Below are 17,212 nucleotides of genomic sequence, written 5' to 3' on the forward strand. Positions count from 1 at the left end.
GAGAGAGGGAGGATGAAGATGGTGTCATTATTTGACATATTCATGAGAGCATATTCAAATTAGCATTAAATTTGTCACGCCAAGGTGAGGATCATGAAAAGAAAATACTGCTCCATTTTAAAGCAAAGTAATTACAAAAAAAAAAACTTCACGTGCACATTTTCACAGACGGCAATAGAAAGCTGACTCTTGCGTCTCTTCACTGCTATCTAGTGTTCATTTTCTTAAACAACTGCGACGAAAATCATGAGAATCATGAAACTGAGATTGTTCCGGGTACACATATTTTACAAGGCAAACCACCTAAGATAATGTCACAAGCAGTACATAGAAATAATAATAATTTCATCTCAATTTACTGAGCTTCTTTAGTTGAACGCTGCTGTATGAATGGCAACGGATGCGTACCCAGTTTAATTGTACTTTCTGCCATCGAGTGGAAGAGTATTTGAAGTATGATGAAGTTTTTAGGTATAAATTCTGTGCTGACATACATGTATCATGGAATGCCATTTCAGGTTTACATTTTTTAAAATTACACTATATTAACATGATCATCAAGACAACCAACCAGATGCCCGTTTAAACCAGAGTTGTTTCTTATTAATAATATCGTCAGATATTTATAATCATTTTTATGTCTTCCCAATGGGATAAATATGAGTGAATGAATACATTTATTTTACTTATTTAATCCTAATATATTATCAATATTTTACTGTACGCAGAGACGTTTTTTTCTTTGTTCAGAACGAATACTGCGTGGTTGAATATAAAGAGAATCTTTAAAATCTCTACTTTTGAAAATGTTTCGAAAGTACTGTATATCCCGACAAAAATGACTGAAAAATCATTCTACTTTTATTTCAACCGTATTTAAAAGGTAAAACGACGACCTCCTGCGATGTCTTTTGGTGGAACATGTCATAAACCACACCAACGGTAGGTGGCAGCGGTGTCGAACAGAACAGGAAGGATGCGCTTGAACGCACAGTCCGACCGGAAGTGATTTTATTTTGACACTTTTTGTTGACGCTCAGTGACGTAACGCGGCACTCTTATGATTTAACACAAATCACACATTGTTGTACAATCTCCTAAATCATAACAAGATGAGTCTGTGTGGACATAGTGTATCATTTCCAGTGTACAGGCTCACACTAGTTAGCCGCCATGATGACATGACGACGAGGGAGAAGATGCTCGAAGCAGGTGAGAATGATAACAATACGGTTTGCATTACTGTGCTGTAGATAGACCTAATGAAGACATCTAGCCTTTTTTCACTGTTAATGGGTGGAATGGTTTAAACCGCTGTCCAAGAGTTCTCGGTTTAGGACGACGTTCCGTTGCTATGGCAGCGACGTAACCCGGTTGTGCAGGTAAATCGGAACACGTCGTCGTCTGTCACTAATACGTGCTAATGCTTAGAATATATAATTAAGTCATAATTACAGTCCCGATGCTGTCACCTGTCATTGTGATGGAGGGGTTTGTGTGCACATTTTCTTCGTTGGGGCCTGGGGGAGGTCGTGGGGGGGCGTTTATAGGGTGACACTCCATAATAAATGTTAGCGAATACAAGCACACTAAGACTTTTGGACATTTCTGTTTCCATGGTGCACAATTGGCATTCAAAGGCCCGCCGACAAAAAAGGATATCTCACCTCAGACGAAGATACTGCATTTGCAAGGCAGTGATTGTAATTTGTGCTTTATGTGTCCTATTTTAAAAGTGAAACGGTATTGAAGGCGGTGATGGTTGAGAAGACTCAACATAGAGCAGGTTGGAGCCATGAGGGCAGGAAAAAGGACAGCTTGTGGTGATGGAGGTGGTCTCTTCGAGGACCCGGACTTCCCCCCCGATGACTCCTCGGTGTTCACTGACGGCTCCACGCCCATCTCCAGACTGCAAGGCCACATCGTTTGGCTTCGTCCACAGGTTAGACCCAATCCTTCACCGTCAATATATATACAAATATAAACCAGCTTGATCAATTAGAACACTGTTCATTTCATTCACCTCAAAATGTCAACTCAACTTTATTTATAGAGCACTTATAAAACAACCACGTCGACATACATAGCGGTGGACATAATGATATGAAAACAAAGACGGCTCTCAAACAACAGATCATTAAATGCTAATAACTATTCAGGAGATCTGCCAGTCACCAGTTGTATTCCCCGACAACATCCGCCTGAGTCATGCCAAGCAAGGCTTGCTGGGAGACTGTTGGTTTCTGTGTGCTTGCTCCGCGCTGCTCAAGAACAGACACCTTCTGGACAAGGTACAGGAAACAATCCACAATTGTCATCTTTATAATGCAGTAGGTTATTCATTAAATGCCTTCCTTTAAATATTTTTTTTCTTTCTGGAGGTCTTTCCTCCCCACCAGCCATTGTGGAGTGACAGCAAGTACAGAGGATCTTTTCACTTTCGCTTTTGGGAGACGGGACACTGGACGGAGGTGACCATCGATGACCGCCTGCCTTGCGTTGATTCGGCTCTCTGCTTCTCCCGCTGCCACGCCCCCTCTGCCTTCTGGGTGGCTCTGCTGGAGAAGGCCTACGCCAAGTAAGTTGCCAGGCGATGGGATTGTTCCTACCGATCCATTACAACACAAGTCCAGAAAAATTGGCCCAATACGCTGACATGTTATCGCAATAATAATTGTACACGGAGAAGCGCGTTACTTTGCGATTCAGACAGTAAAGCACATTTGTAGCCGTTCTCCATTCTTTTCAGACACCGCGGCTCATATGAGCAGTTGTGGGCCGGGCAGGTGTCTGAGGCCATCGTGGACCTGACTGGGGGTCTTGCAGAGTGCTGGAGTTTGTCTCACTTTGGTTCAGAGGAGGAGGAGGAGGAGGAGGAGCATCACCACAATGGGGCCACGAGAAAAAGGCTTAAACTGGACTTCATATGTACATTGAGAGCGACTTGCGCACTCAGTTGCTCCACTCAAAGCATCCCAGGAGGTTCGTTTTCTTTTGTTTTATGCATCTTGACCACATTTTCATTGCATGGTCTTATGAGCCGTTAGGAGACGGCGTGCCGGGCCAGCACCACGCCATGGCTGTGATGGAGTGGCTGGATGTGAAGACGCTCACAGGAAGCCCAGTGCGACTCTTCAGGGTCAGAAACCCCTGGGGGAGATGCTGCTGGGGAGGAGCCTGGACAGAGGGGTAAGGGGGGGGGCATATTTTGAAGTGTTTGGGAAAATGTGAGTTGATCATTTGCGTTCCTTTCGTTTTTTTTGTCAGTAGTGGTTTTCGGCATTGTAAATCTTCTATTCTTCGTGAAGCCATGCGGATGTTGCGACTGAACCAGCAAGTCACCACGTGACAGAATTTGTAATTGCCAATGAACCAGCCCCGTCTTCACGTACTCTTGCATCATCCGTATCTTCCTGTCTCCGTGTAGTGGTGCGGGATGGCGGTCGCTCGATTCAGCCGATGCTCTGGACATCCAAGCCAAAGCGGCACAGGGGGACTTCTGGTTGGAGGAGTCGGAATTCCTGTCCCACTTTGATGATGTCACAGTCGGCTACCCGATCAATGAGGAGGGACACCTGCAAAGTATCTACACTGGTAACCGTCCCCATTTGTACTTTACAGGGTGTACCTTTTGACTTTTGACGTTTTTGTGGTTGTACACCATTTGCAAGTCGTCGTCTTCTGTTTTTGCGCATGTTTAACACAACGTCCCCACTTCGTTGGAATCGGGGTGTGTCTATCAAATGGAGTTGAGAACTTGGTCCCGCCCAAAAAAAAGAAAAGTCCGTACCAGTAAGTCAGGCGACCACATCATTTCACTTCCCGACGATGTCTCAAACAGGAAATCCGCTGCCACACCGACACCACCTTCCTGGACGCTGGGTAAAGGGCCTCTCCTCCGGTGGGAGTCGAAACAGCAGCAGCTACGGCACCAACCCAAAGTTCTGGCTCAACATGCGCGAGAACGGCGAGGTCGTCGTCTCTCTGCTGCAACACGGAAAGCCCAGACGACCTTCGGACGCGGCCCTCAAGGGCGACGCGAGGCGCCGGCGCGACCGGGCCATTGCACTACACATGTGGAAGGTTCGCGCCATCGCATCTTTCCAAGTGATCCGCGTGTAGCTTTGCGTCGACGCTTTCTTCCCCTCGCCAGGTGGACGAGAAACGTTTGAATCTGAGCCGTACTTTGAACAAACCGCCGCGTGCTTCTACTCGCTGCCACGCACACCAGAGGGAGGTGGTGCTCCACGAGCGACTGGAGCCCGGACACTACCTCATGATCCCCAGCACCTACCAGTCAGGAGCGGAGGCCCGCTTCCTCATCAGGGTCTTCTCCTCCTCTACCTCGTCCGTCAGGTAAGCACAGCGCTAACGCTAACGCTAAGATGCCGTCATCGGATCCGATTTTGAATTGATCGCTCATCAAAACGTGCCCTTCTTAGTGCCCTGAAGAGGCCGGCACCTCCCCTGCCATTGCCTACGGACGGAGAGTGGGAGACCAATCACTTCCGGGGCTCGTGGGTGGAGGGAAGGTCCGCCGGAGGAAGCAGGAACTTCCCCTCCCACGCGCAGAACCCCCGCTTCCCATTTACCGTTTGTGACGAGCCAATTTTGCCGGGCCTCAACGTCAAGGTGAATCTATCCCAGAGCCGCAGCCAAAGCGATCTGCTCCCCATCGGCTTCCATATTTATAAGGTGATGATGATGATGATGATGATGATCCAGTCGGTCATCTCGAGTGACATTTAAGGCCGACTTGGATAACTTCCCGGATTTTTCCCAGATACCAGCCAGGAAGCAAAGTCTTTCCATCGCCGGCGAGGACCCCGTTGCCAGTTGCGTTCCCCACTGCTACACTCAGGATGTCAGCTTGTCCTGCACTCTTCCACTTGGAGCTTACCTCATCGTACCGTCCACGTACCAGCCCAACTGCGCCGCAGACTTCACCATCAGCCTTGCGCGACCAATACACAGGTTTGTGGTCACGCTCGAGAGTCTTTCGCCATACGGATGAGATTTTTCTTTCAAACTTTTTACTTCGGGAATGCTAGCTAGTAGCATCAACCTTCACAACAAGCACATCGTGATCTGTTCTTAAAAAAATAAATTTAAAAAGATGATGTTCACTTCAGGCGACCCGGTAGTCCAGTGGTTAGCAGGTGGGCTTCACAGTGCAGAGGTACCGGGTTCGATTCCAGCTGGAGTTTGCATGTTCTCCCCGGGTCTGCGTGGGTTTTCTCCGGGTGCTCCGGTTTCTTCCCACATTCCAAAAACATGCGTGGCAGGCTGATTGAACACTCTAAATTGTCCCTAGGTGTGAGTGTGAGCGTGGATGGTTGTTCGTCTATGTGTGCCCTGCGATTGGCTGGCAACCGGGCCTGTGTGGGTTTTCTCCGGGTGCTCCGGTTTCCTCCCACATTCCAAAAACATGCGTGGCAGGCTGATTGAACACTCTAAATTGTCCCTAGGTGTGAGTGTGAGTGCCCTGTGTGCCCTGCGATTGCATGGCAACCGATTCAGGGTGTCCCCCGCCCACTGCCCGAAGACAGCTGGGATAGGCTCCAGCACCCCCCGCGACCCTAGTGAGGATCAAGGGGCTCGGAAGATGAATGAATGATGTTCACTTCAAGCCGTTTCTTGCCAGCTGAGAGTGAACCTGTGTGTTTGTGTCTCCCTCAGGAGAGTCGTGAAAAGTCAAGAGAAGTTGGGAAGAGCCATTCAGGAGGTTAGTAAATGCAAAGCAGGGTGTGCGCTCACCCATTTTTAAATTTTACACATGAGAAACCATATACGCGATGAGGAAAAGCATCTCAACGTGTATGCTTACTACTCTTATCGTGTGCGTCGTTCTCAAGATGATCAACAAATTACACGATCAGAAGATGGCAGCAATGAATAACGCATTAATAATGTGTGTGTGCGTGTGTGTGTGTGTGTGTGTTTGGGCGGCAGGTGTCTCACATCTCTATGATGCAAAGCTCGCCTTTAGCCTCGTCTTCGCTGCTTCACTGAGGTCGGCCGTATGATGAAAGGACTCCCCACTGATATGAATGCGTGTGCACATGTGCACTGTGACTCAGTGGGAATGTGCGAGTTGAGGGGGGGGGGGCGCTCCCCTTCATACCAAAATGCTCAGGCTCAATGCCAATAGGCGGCAAGGCACTCATTGGCCATTAGGACATCAGAGGGGTTGTCGGTGGGCTGGGCTGCTAATGAACTATGACGGGACTGGCCGGTGTAAACAAACAGCCGCCATTGAAGAAAGCCGCCACCGCTGTCGCTCATTCAGTCACCGAGGCGGCCGTCGGACCAGAACAAAGGCTCCTCTCATGAAGGTCCGCACAGAAGCGCTGCGGGCAAGGGGTGAGGGGTTGGTCTGCGACGGCTGAGCCAACCAAACTGCACCGCGACACCACCGTGTGCCATACCAAGCCGGAGACGTCTACCAATCCGCCAGTGCCGGACGTATACACTCCATATTCAGCGTCCGCTGCGCATGTGTGTGTCGTTTTTGTCATTTGAAAAGAAAAGTTTTAAAGCAATGCAAAGGGACTTTGGAATGAGCGAATGATTCTGAACATAGCTGCTGCAACCTAATGGCAACATCGTCCACTATGTCGGGACGCTTTCTGGATGTCCACCTAGTGAACCAGCCACACAGCACAACAGCACACTTCCAGATGTCTATATATGGCTACCAATGGCATGAACAGCCTCCAGCTCCCTTTTCCGTCCCCCCCTCGGACCACCACCCCGACCCGAACGGAGCCTCCGAAGTGGCGGCGAGAACAGACGACGAGCAGCAGGATGAAACGAGGGATGCGGCACATCAGAGGAGGTCGGCCCGTGTGAAGAGGGTGCCAATCGGTTTTGTGTTGAGGCCGTGCGCCTTTGGCAGCGGGTTTGCCTCTTGCTCATCCACCATATCCGTCATTGAAAGGCCTTGTGATGATTGACTCACTGGATTACAGTGCCAAGCGGAAGGATAAAAGAAGAGTCGTGTTGTACCGTTTTGTTTTTTTTAAGAGTTTGATTTGAAAGATCCATGTGAAAAAATACAAAGTTCATGAGGAGTTGTTTTTCTGTATGTTTTTCTGCCGCTGACTGCACACCGACCTCATGTCAACAGAATTATTTCACTTGTGACAATAAAGTGGTACAGATAATGGTTGAATTAAATGCTGCCATAATGTCAGAAAAAATAATAAAAGCCGCACGGCAGTATCAAGAAGTAAAAGGACATTCAAAATCTATACAGTATATGATGATTGAACTCCCATCCTCCTTTATGAAGATAATGTTTTAGCGCAGGGGTCGAGATAAACACGAGGAGCGTCCAATTTGGCCGCAACACTCTGATCGCTACGGTCTTAATGCCTTCGAAATACGATACAACACAAATTCAAAGTGCATGAAAATCTCAACTCACCACAATGCTGAATGAGTGCGGGCGGTCCCATCTCGGGGTAATAGGAAACAATGACACCTGAAGTGTGTGCTTCATGTCGAGTCGACTTCGTCGTTTTGTTTTAGTCGCCTTTGCTGCACCAAACCCCCGCCTCGCACAGGTAGCATGTCGGAAATGGCAACAGTGCTATTGTGGCGATCTCAGAGAGTTCAGCCATAACTTGAATCCAGAACACCGGCAGAGTTGTACTTTTGAGGCCGCCGTCATTTGCGATCTACAGCAGTTTATTTTACTCATTTAGCAAGCTCAGGTGTTTGGTTTTTAACGTAATCAGTCACGTGACGGAGAAGCGTGGTTTGGCGTGTGTCAAGTGACACAGCCGGATGTAACGGGGAATCCGGTAATTTTTCAAAATAAAATATCTTTCGTATTCCAAAATAAATACGACGGAATTAATGTAAGTTCTTATTGTGCGGCACGGTACCAAATGCCCCGAGGACCGGCACCTGTCCGCGGCCCGGCGGTTGGGGACCATGTTGTAAGGGATGAATACTCAAGTAGCGATTCAGACGCAAGTCCCACTCACTTTAAGATTCTCCTTGATGTTTTTTTGATTTCTTCATTAAACTTTTTTTTAATTAAAATGAAAATTTGTGGCTGTTTGCGGTGGGGGTGGAGTAACGGATCACAGCTTTTCAATTCATTTCAAAGGGAAATGTATTTCAAATACGAGCTATTTGAGTTACGAAGGTGTTACGAAGGTGGTTACGCTACATGACACCGGACAAGTTAAACTCTTAAATCGAGGTACCTCTGGAACGTTAAATGAAGTGTTTCTAATTACTGTAACAATACAATCGTCCAAAATGATACGTACTCCAATGTACGCGGCATTCAATTCAACCTTGCACCATCACGACCGGCAAAGCCGGCGAGCCATGCGTCTGTGCGTGTCCACGTCCACGCGCCGTGCGCGCCACCCTTCCTGCGGAACTCACTACTGGAGGCTGAGGTCGCCCAACGAGAAACTCCCTCTTGCAAAAAATAATGAACAACAAATTTGACGCGTGAGTACCTGGACGTATCTGTGTGTCGTCTGCAGCCGTGGAGGTTCACACTTGGGGCTTGGAAGTAACTTTGATCAGAGTGTTGCGTGTAAAATGAGAGGCGTGTCTGTGGAAAAGCGTGCTTTTTGCGTGCAATGGTAACCAATAAACCCACGCGAGTGCGCGGTATCGTTTCACGCTACCGTTGGGAGGTATATCTTTGCACCGAATGCAATCATATGTCATATGATCTCGGAGAACTTTACATGTTAGCTTTAGCTTAGCCCAGGAGGAAGCTTTTAGGCCCCAAATCCACGGTGTGGTAGTTGTTGAATGGCTGGCGAAAGCGCGCGGAGGCACGGTTTAAACTGATGCCCACTGCGGTATGGAAACAACGAATAGAACGCTTGCGAAATGACGTGTGCTAACCGGTCGCGGTTTTAACACAGGCGTTACATATTTACATCATATCATCGTCTCATATTTTCCACTTATGCACTCATTGTCACTTAGTGCTTAAAAAATACAGTTTTGTACCATGTCATTGAAGAGAAGGAAGGGTTTTGGCTACCCAATGTCCTTCTCTATGTTGACCAACGAACTTACCAAAATAGGTGCATGTGTCAAATCAAAAACCTGGAAGTGTCAAATGTACAGGTGGAGAAATGCGAGATGTGTTGGCTTCTAGGCATATTCCGGTGTTTTGTGTCTAATACATTTTCATTGAATAATTACGGGTTTGTCCCCTGTTTTTAAACAGCCATTATTCAAACTCCACCGTGTTACAATCAATGACTTACAAAAATATCAAACATTTCGACATGGCACATTGGTCAACACTGAGCCCCGACTATGTTATTGAATTTTAATGCCGGTCATTGCGCTGGTACTTGGATAGCTAATTAAGTAGTAGGTGTTAAAAGTGAAACAACCACTGCTTTACCATATTGCTATCAACTGGATCATGTCAAATAATGACGGCATTCTTTTGTGTAAATCAGTGAATCAAACACACCTTCAACCTGTACAAATCAAAGCCTGTATAACCAGTGGGAACATTTCTAAAGAGGTCTGACTATTGAATCTTTACACAGCATTGTTTGGTAGGGGAAAATCCGCCCGTTTGCGAGCCGCATTTGACTGTCACCTGCATTCCTTATGTTAGGCCTCACCGTGTGAAGATTTGTTCGTAGGCCCTGAAGTTATTTAGCCAGATAAAATGACATTACTCCCAAAAATCCGCGTGGAGCACAAAACAAGTCAAATGTGCGTTACCTTCATCTCCAGTCTGAAAGATGACGACAGCGGTGACCACGAACAGGACCAAGGCTCACCGAAAGACAGTGAGAAGGAAAAAAGTGAAGACGATGACAAGGAGCAGAACTCTACACGGATAAAGGTGTCAATCTCTTGCCTCTTTTACACCAAACCTTGGAACAATTGCTGCATCGGCGTACTCACTTGTCTTTCCAACCGCTTGATCTTTTTTTTTTTTCCCCCCCCCATAGATGGTGATCCCGGGGGCGGGCGAGCACCCTCTTCAGTACAACTACACGTTTTGGTACTCCAGGAGGAACCCGGGGAGGCCGGCCAGCACTCAGAGCTACGAGCAGAACATCAAACAGATCGGCAGCTTCGCTTCGGTACGTCACTTCTTCTGTCTGACGCTGAAGCAGGTATTCAAAATGGAACTCTTCCCAAGGTGGAGCAGTTCTGGCGTTTCTACAGTCACATGATTCGACCGGGCGACCTAACGGGCCACAGTGACTTTCACCTCTTCAAAGAAGGCATCAAACCCATGTGGGAGGTGAAGACCGGACCGTCTCTGTGTTTATCTGGCGGTAGGACTTTCGGTCAATTCTAAGCCGACTGTTCCGTGTGTCAAAGGACGACGCCAACAAAATGGGCGGCAAGTGGATCATCCGTTTGCGGAAAGGCCTGGTGTCCCGCTGCTGGGAAAACCTCATCCTGGCCATGCTGGGCGAGCAGTTCATGGTTGGCGAGGAGATCTGCGGCGCCGTCGTGTCGGTCCGCTTTCAGGTCGTACAAACGCTTACGTGAGGGGAAGGATTTGGCGGACCGTTCCGCCCCCGAGTAATAATACATTTTGTGCGGTTGAACCACCCACAAGGGGCAGCAACTATATTACAATGTGGATGGGGGCGGGAATAAAAAAAAATGTGTTTTTTTTTTTAAATTTAAATACCTTGTTTGGTCATATGTCCATCCAGGAGGACATCATCTCCATTTGGAACAAAACAGCCAGCGACCAAGCCACCACGGCCCGCATCAGAGATACACTCCGGCGAGTCCTCAACCTGCCCCCCAACACCATCATGGAGTACAAGACGCACACAGACAGCATTAAGTATGTATGTCTCCCCCTCACTTTTTATTACCTTTAACCACACGACACCACCTCTGCATGCGCACTTTGTGCAACTTTGGACAAATAATAATACCCGCACCTCACGTGCATGATTTGTTGTACGGCGATGCAAAACCGATGACTTGTAGCTCCTCGAGTCAAAAGTACCACTGCGTTCCCATGTTCGTATTTCGAAAGACGTTCTCCCAATTTCCTGAACTCGCACAAGGAAAAGGAATTTCTCAATGCATTTGAGGTCGGCGGGATGTTTGCGTTGAGGTAAACTGGCAGGAATCTGGAATGATCTGTCACTCCTTCGCAGAGCCTGGGAAGACTTCCATGGTCTGGTGAATGCTAGCGGCGGACGTTAGCCCTTCTGCCGCCACTGACCTCTGCAAGGTTGGAGCACCTTTGGTTTTGTTTCCCTCTGCTCATCCATTTTTTGCTTTTTCTAAGCAGACTTGTGTGGCCCTCCTTGTTTACAGGTGTGTGTTTTTTTACTGTGGTGGATGGAGAGGGCGTACGACTTGTCCGGGTAGCCGCTTGCGTGGATTGACCGAGCGAAGGCCAGGAAACAAGAGATGAGGAAAGAGCATTCCGTCTTTGTGTCCGCTTGGGAGCGACCAGAAAGCGCTTTGAGCAGAAGAGAGGAACTTGGATTCTTTTTAACTAACCGGAGAGGACGGAAGTCTCCGATTTTTATTTGTAAATTTTATTTTTTTCTTCCCCCCACCTTCTACTTTTGTAGCAAGTAACACGATTGACCATAAGCGGACTGGTGTTCAGCTATTTGGTCAAAAGCCGCCAATTCATCAGCCCTTTTCCAATTTGGGCGTGTTGACGTCACACGATTTGCTCTCCTTGCTCTCGGGACTCAAACGGGGTTTGGTGGTACAAAGTTCTTTTTAATACTGTGCTGTATTTTAAACTACAATTCCTCTGTTTGTTTCCAACTTGACTTTCTACTGTTACTTTATATCTGTAAAGACAGATAGATCTTTAATGATGAAATCAGCCATGGGTCTCCCTCTCTAACCTGGAAGTGGGATTCCAGAGGGGGGAAGGAAGGGGTGGGACACGTCCGTCTGCGGGAGATTTGACACCCACTCGGCATCTGACCATTGGACCGCTGTGCTGTTTCTCAACTAGTCCAAGGTCAAATGGCTGCTGCGCTTTAATGTCCACGGTTTACAAAACGGACATCCTCTGCTTTTACCGTTTTGTAATCATGAAATGAAGACGAACGCGGAAGTCCACTGAAGCGCTTGTGATTCCTCCATCGGGAAACTGTAAGGCCACCTTTCGTTTGGTGGCGCGGTGACGGGCGCCGTTGTGGAAAGATTTGGAAATGTACGGTCGGCTGTCTGCTTGACGGATGGAAAGCAATAAATGAAAAATATGCAGCTGCTAGTAAGTCTCTGTCTTTAATAATTACATGCTGGCTAGCCTTTTAAAGTACTGGTAGAGAGAAACAGAGACCAAGTTATTTTTTTTAAATAACTTACAGTCCTGTTGACATTTTACCCATAAATTATCGTCCTTCAGCTCATCTCAAAGAACATGTAATTCTGCAAAAAGAGAAGAGATAACGGGAATGTTAGACAAGCTACAGGCATTGATATCGTTTACGTTCTTTTCTTGTAAAACTAGCAACCGGCATAACAATCATTTCGTCTCGACTCGTTTGCTATTCTAAAGAAGTCGATGTCATGACGGCTTTGGGAAGTTTAGCTCCTCCGTGCGGTCGAAATGCTCTCGATAAGACGCAATCCTGTTCTGAATTTTTGGAAGATTTTTTTCCTTTGCGATGAATCAATTAATCGACAGTTAATGCTTGACATGGAGCCAAATGTCGAGAGCTACTTTCAACTCACCCTCCCCCCCCCCCCCCCCCCCCCCCCACAAGTTCCAAAGCATACTTACCAGTAAGAATGTAGCTGCCAGAAGCAACAGTTTGGTTTGTGAATCCATGCCAGGTGGCACTGAAACATTTCAATCAATACAAACGTGATTGATTAAAAAAAAAAAAACGCGTGTATGCATTCATAGGAAGACAAACATCTCCATTCTCTACAAACTCACCTTCCATCCCAAAGTATTCATGGTCCATGTTATGATCTTGGTGAAAGCCAGGCCATTTCTTCCATATGGTACCAACATTCTCACCGATATTGGAGACAATCTAGTTTTTAAAAAAAATAACATAAAAATATGAAAACAAAATGGTGGCATAAATGTACATTCTAATAGGCGAGTGTTACCTGGAATTGCTGATTTGACAAGCAGCGAATTGGGCAGCAGGGGCCCTGAATTTGGACTGCAGCCGTTCCCTGGGAGTCTTTAACTTCAAAGAGAGGCGTGAACATGCTCCACCTTGCAACAAACACACACACACACACTAATAGAAATGTGATCTGATTGGTTAAGAAACAGTTCCATTGCTTGTATAATTTAACTTGCGTGGACCAGCACGACTCGCTCTGTCGTCAACAGTTCGGATTGACATGGCAACACGCAAAAGGCTCAAATCTGATTGGACGTCAACATCCTTCCAAACTGGCAGCGGCGCAAACCAAGAGATTTAAATGCTACATGACGAGAGTAGACGGTTGGGAAGAAATGAATACGATATCATGAAAAAGATTTTACAATCGAGCTCGGACATGTAGGTCAGTCCGTCTGATGCCGTTTAGGCCTTTTCTGGCCATGACCCCTCGCCGTGGAATATCTCCTGCAGCGAGCAACCTGGCAACGGCGAAGCCGACCTCGATGCTTGGTTGCTCCCATTTTCAGCTGTCATGATTCCGCAGCACCAAAAGCGTTGTTTGCTCGCTGTCACGGGAGTTCAAACTGGGACAGGCTTTATTGTGGCACAACGGAGGGAATATTTATACCAAGTAGATCATCCAAGCCTAGGCCAGCTCCGTTTTAATTAGACATCCGGCATTGCTTCTGGAAAACTCGAAAAGGCTGGAAGGCCGAACAGCTAGCCAATGTCATGCGCCAGCTGCTTGCTTAGAGCGCCGTGACCAACAGGGGGCTCCCAAGAGCAATTAAAAGTCAACAGAGCCCGGAGGATTGAGGAAGAAAAGGGCAAAAAAATGGAATCATTTCGTTTTGTGTGAGTGTATCTGTGTGTGTTTTACATTTTAACATTGTTTAACTTTGTTCTTAAGCCATTTTCATTACCTTGTTTCAGGTTCCCCTACTTCCTTAAATGCTTATCATCCTATTTGTTTGCCATTTTATTGGTTACTTTATTTAATGGTCTTCTTTGTACATTTTTGTTATTTTACATATCTGAGTGATTTTTTTTGCACTTTATTGCTGTTCTTACACTACAAATTAGTTTTACAAACTCTATTGTGTGTACCGGTTTATTACACATTTTGTTAGTGTTGGATTGAAACCGCCTTTTAAACTTTGGTGGAATTAATATTTTTTCACAAATCGACTGACCAATAACATGCCTCTGTTCCAATATTAAGCGTTGAAAAAAAGCTAGCTTTTTTAAAAACATTCAAAAACATTTTTTTTAATTTCTGAAAACTGGAGATGCAAGGAGTTGCTTTTAGATCATTTCTTTTGAAACATGTATTTCCACAGAATTTCCACAAAATGACATTTTTCTTCAGGGTCCTGGAGAGAAATCGGTCGGCTTTACCTGGACTAAAAGTCTGATTTCGGCTTGATGAATTATTTCGGTGTTGCCATCTTTCATTTGGTAAATTTTCCCGTTAGTAATAATGCGGCATTCCTTCCCTGCTTCAGTGCCGTCAACTGTGACTTCAGGCAAACAGCTGCGTAGTACTGGTTTAGACCTCGCGAAGCTGTGATGCTCTGGGTGCTATTTCCTGTTCTGGCACTGACATGGAAAAAGGCTCACATGACACGTGCCGTCTGGGGAAAGTTGACATACTGCAAGTGTCTCAGAATGATCACAAAAGGCTTAAAAGCTTCGTGCCTGCATGTGACATTTGAAATCCTAACCCTCATTTAAACTTCTGCCATGAAAACCTAACCCTAGTTTTAAAACCCGAACCCTAGTTCAAAACCCTACTTCTGGAGCAGATGAATGGCATCTCCATTCATTTCAATACAAAAGATCACTTGAGATACTGTACATGCGTTTTGAGTCACAAATCAATCTCGCAAAACAAAACACCGCTGGAGTAGCTCCGCTGCGGCCGTACCTTTGGTACACGGTGCCGATGAGCTGCTTCTGGCCCGTGTACGCGCTTATTTCCATCAGGCAGCAGCCGAGGCAGCAGGCGTCCATCCTGAGAGGTCTGTCGAAGTAGAAAACCCGGTGGCCTTGTTGGTTGAAGCCCTGCAAGCAGCAAGACCGAGCTGGACCACAACATTGAAGGCACACGCATGAGCTCTCTGAAAGCAAGGAGGGGAAACAGGAAGGAGATGCGATGAGCTGAAAAAGTACACGGGGATACACAAAGTGACCAGTTTGGTCCAGGAGAGGTACATGTCAATGCCAAAAGGTAAGTTTTTTTTTACAAACACACCGTCTATGCTTGTGCTTTTCTTAAAAAAAACATTTTTTTCCCACGATTGTGTAGTTCAGAACTTCAGACATACGACGGTACCTTCAACCACCACAAACAGTTGCGACCTGCTGGCTCCCGTGGCAATGCTGTAGATCCTCTGCGGAACACACTGTGGACCTACAATCAGAAGCACTTGAGATCATCTCATCGACAAAGATCCCGCTAGCCCACAGAGGACGCCGCTCACCCTGAAGTTGAGGCCTTGCAGTGACATGAAACTGAGTGACTTCATCCAGCACACTCAAAGAGTTGGATGACCCTCCCGCGCCGTCCTCGCTCCTCAGCAGACCCGGAACGGGCTTACCGGACATTTGGAGAGATTTGCATGCGGGTGGGTGAGATTGGCACTCACACACGGGACCGCATTTGTTTTGGAAGGCTCGGAATATCATGCGAATGTGATTCTCTCGTTCCAGTCGGCCGTAGGGAAGAGGTTGATTGGTCACGATGGACATGGTGGAGATAATCTGGAAGAATCTCACGATACACCACCAAGCAAAAATGTCACAAGAATGATACGGTGCTAATTTAATTAGTCATTGTGAAATCTGGCCCGGTTTAGATATCTATGCCATCTAGGAATGGCAACAAGTCAATTGTACCTTCTGCAATCTAGTGTGAGGGCACTTAAATTGTGCTGCCTGTCGCTATACTTTGCTGGCATGGAACAAATAGATATCATTTCCAGTAAATTTGTCATAATTAAGCGAAACTGGTGGCAAAATGGTTGGAAATCATTAATACTGGGAAAATGTAGAATTTCAACACTAGAAAATGACTTGTGAGCGATACATAGCAACTTTGTCAAATTGTTGGTGTTATTATTAGTATTAGTAGTAGTAATAGTAGTAGGACAGGAACATGATTGTCAATTTGTACTCTATTGCCCAAGAAATTGGGGTCTTATTAAAAATACATATGTAAAATAAAATAACCAAATGCAAATCTTTCCATTTCCATAATGGAAATGACAATTAATTTGCCATTTTTCATTTCATATCATTTCCTTGCTCTCTGTGGCCGAAATGTATCAAAGCTCTGGTAAATCCTGACCAAAATCCTGCTCAATAGTGAGTCGAAAGAATTACAGAAACCGGCCAAATTAATCTGCAGTCATTGTTTTGCGAAGGCCTGAGATCAGTTTGTTGACATTACAACACTTGTTAATAATATTTATGGCGTTGTAAATTCTAGATCCCGACATTAAGCTGCTTCATTATCATTAAAATTGAAGTGGTGTCATTAAAAAAATTAAATTAAAAAAGAGTTTACGGAAGTTCCGTCCTTACCGTCACTGGTCAGCCCACATCCTTGTCCAGACATTTATTGTAAAGTGTGAGCCGAACCAAACTAGCAATGTGTGTCCATGATGTCAAAGAGCAGGTTCAACACCAACCTTCTTGTCCCTCCGTGTGCGAATATTCACAAAGTAATGTTTGGCTTAGTGACTGTGTGTCGAGAGATCTCCTCTCCCGCCTCTGTTGCCATGCCAACCAGCCGGATCTGCCTTTTGTTGGGCCCTAAAAGCACCACTCAGCCATGTAATTGAAGTCCTGCTTTCAGAGGTTGGGGAGAGGGGGGTGTGGGGGGGGCACTAAGTCTGTGTTTGTTGCCCGTTGGGGCATTGCCGCACTCGCTGTTAGAACTTGGCTTGTGGGCGCCAAGTTGACAGGTTGAAGACCAAAAATGAAGTTGGCGCGAATGATGTCTGCTTGCACCACTTTCGTTCCCTTGAGCAAAGTACAGATCAGGGCTAGCCAGTGTACGTAGCATGAAAAAATTATTACCATGAAAACAACTTAAAAAAAAAAAAAAAACGGAGTACAAT

The 17,212-nt window shown here is 46.3% G+C and overlaps 3 protein-coding genes across 5 annotated transcripts; 2 read left to right on the plus strand and 1 right to left on the minus strand.

The window, feature by feature from the left end:
* The first annotated feature begins 483 nt into the window (after positions 1-483).
* Positions 484-6,192, plus strand: capn10 (calpain 10). Of its 2 annotated transcripts, none has more exons than XM_052087200.1 (14): positions 484-614; positions 779-1,212; positions 1,737-1,942; positions 2,160-2,291; positions 2,382-2,578; positions 2,750-2,982; positions 3,048-3,189; positions 3,428-3,594; positions 3,842-4,083; positions 4,232-4,356; positions 4,443-4,695; positions 4,784-4,974; positions 5,680-5,725; positions 5,953-6,192. In XM_052087200.1, exons 3-14 carry the CDS (start codon positions 1,796-1,798, stop codon positions 6,010-6,012), a joined length of 1,935 nt encoding a protein of 644 aa, XP_051943160.1. In that variant the 5' UTR covers positions 484-614; positions 779-1,212; positions 1,737-1,795; the 3' UTR covers positions 6,013-6,192. The 2 variants fall into 2 exon arrangements, with proteins under 2 accessions (XP_051943160.1, XP_051943159.1); XM_052087199.1 differs by having other exon boundaries at positions 488-614; positions 4,154-4,356.
* A 2,110-nt stretch (positions 6,193-8,302) lies between these two features.
* Positions 8,303-12,232, plus strand: eif4e2 (eukaryotic translation initiation factor 4E family member 2). Of its 2 annotated transcripts, none has more exons than XM_052087250.1 (7): positions 8,303-8,475; positions 9,742-9,853; positions 9,963-10,097; positions 10,157-10,261; positions 10,342-10,494; positions 10,686-10,826; positions 11,145-12,232. In XM_052087250.1, exons 1-7 carry the CDS (start codon positions 8,456-8,458, stop codon positions 11,178-11,180), a joined length of 702 nt encoding a protein of 233 aa, XP_051943210.1. In that variant the 5' UTR covers positions 8,303-8,455; the 3' UTR covers positions 11,181-12,232. The 2 variants fall into 2 exon arrangements, with proteins under 2 accessions (XP_051943210.1, XP_051943209.1); XM_052087249.1 differs by having other exon boundaries at positions 10,686-10,822.
* Positions 12,233-12,241: 9 nt separating this feature from the next.
* Positions 12,242-17,212, minus strand: LOC127615887 (phospholipid scramblase 1). The gene is made up of 7 exons (XM_052087243.1): positions 15,572-17,212; positions 15,424-15,501; positions 15,016-15,208; positions 13,084-13,195; positions 12,905-13,004; positions 12,746-12,804; positions 12,242-12,390 (listed from the first exon to the last, which is right to left on the minus strand). Exons 1-7 carry the CDS (start codon positions 15,837-15,839, stop codon positions 12,364-12,366), a joined length of 837 nt encoding a protein of 278 aa, XP_051943203.1. The 5' UTR covers positions 15,840-17,212; the 3' UTR covers positions 12,242-12,363.

This window comes from Hippocampus zosterae, chromosome 15 (genome assembly GCF_025434085.1).
Source record: "Hippocampus zosterae strain Florida chromosome 15, ASM2543408v3, whole genome shotgun sequence".
Taxonomy (NCBI): domain Eukaryota; kingdom Metazoa; phylum Chordata; class Actinopteri; order Syngnathiformes; family Syngnathidae; genus Hippocampus; species Hippocampus zosterae.

Bases quoted from the DNA above. Each gene is read 5' to 3' on its own strand.
- LOC127615887 (XM_052087243.1), bottom strand. From the start codon at position 15,839: ATGTCCATCGTGACCAATCAACCTCTTCCCTACGGCCGACTGGAACGA. The intron at 15,502-15,571 runs GTGAGCGGCGTC...TTCTGATTGTAG, and splicing joins TGCAAGGCCTCAACTTCAGG to GTCCACAGTGTGTTCCGCAG. The intron at 13,005-13,083 runs GTAACACTCGCC...TTTAAAAACTAG, and splicing joins TGTCAAATCAGCAATTCCAG to ATTGTCTCCAATATCGGTGA.
- eif4e2 (XM_052087249.1), top strand. From the start codon at position 8,456: ATGAACAACAAATTTGACGC. The intron at 10,262-10,341 runs GTGAAGACCGGA...CGTGTGTCAAAG, and splicing joins GCATCAAACCCATGTGGGAG to GACGACGCCAACAAAATGGG. The intron at 10,495-10,685 runs GTCGTACAAACG...ATGTCCATCCAG, and splicing joins TCGTGTCGGTCCGCTTTCAG to GAGGACATCATCTCCATTTG.
- capn10 (XM_052087199.1), top strand. From the start codon at position 1,796: ATGAGGGCAGGAAAAAGGACAGCTTGTGGTGATGGAGGTGGTCTCTTC. The intron at 3,190-3,427 runs GTAAGGGGGGGG...GTCTCCGTGTAG, and splicing joins GGAGGAGCCTGGACAGAGGG to TGGTGCGGGATGGCGGTCGC. The intron at 4,696-4,783 runs GTGATGATGATG...GATTTTTCCCAG, and splicing joins TCGGCTTCCATATTTATAAG to ATACCAGCCAGGAAGCAAAG.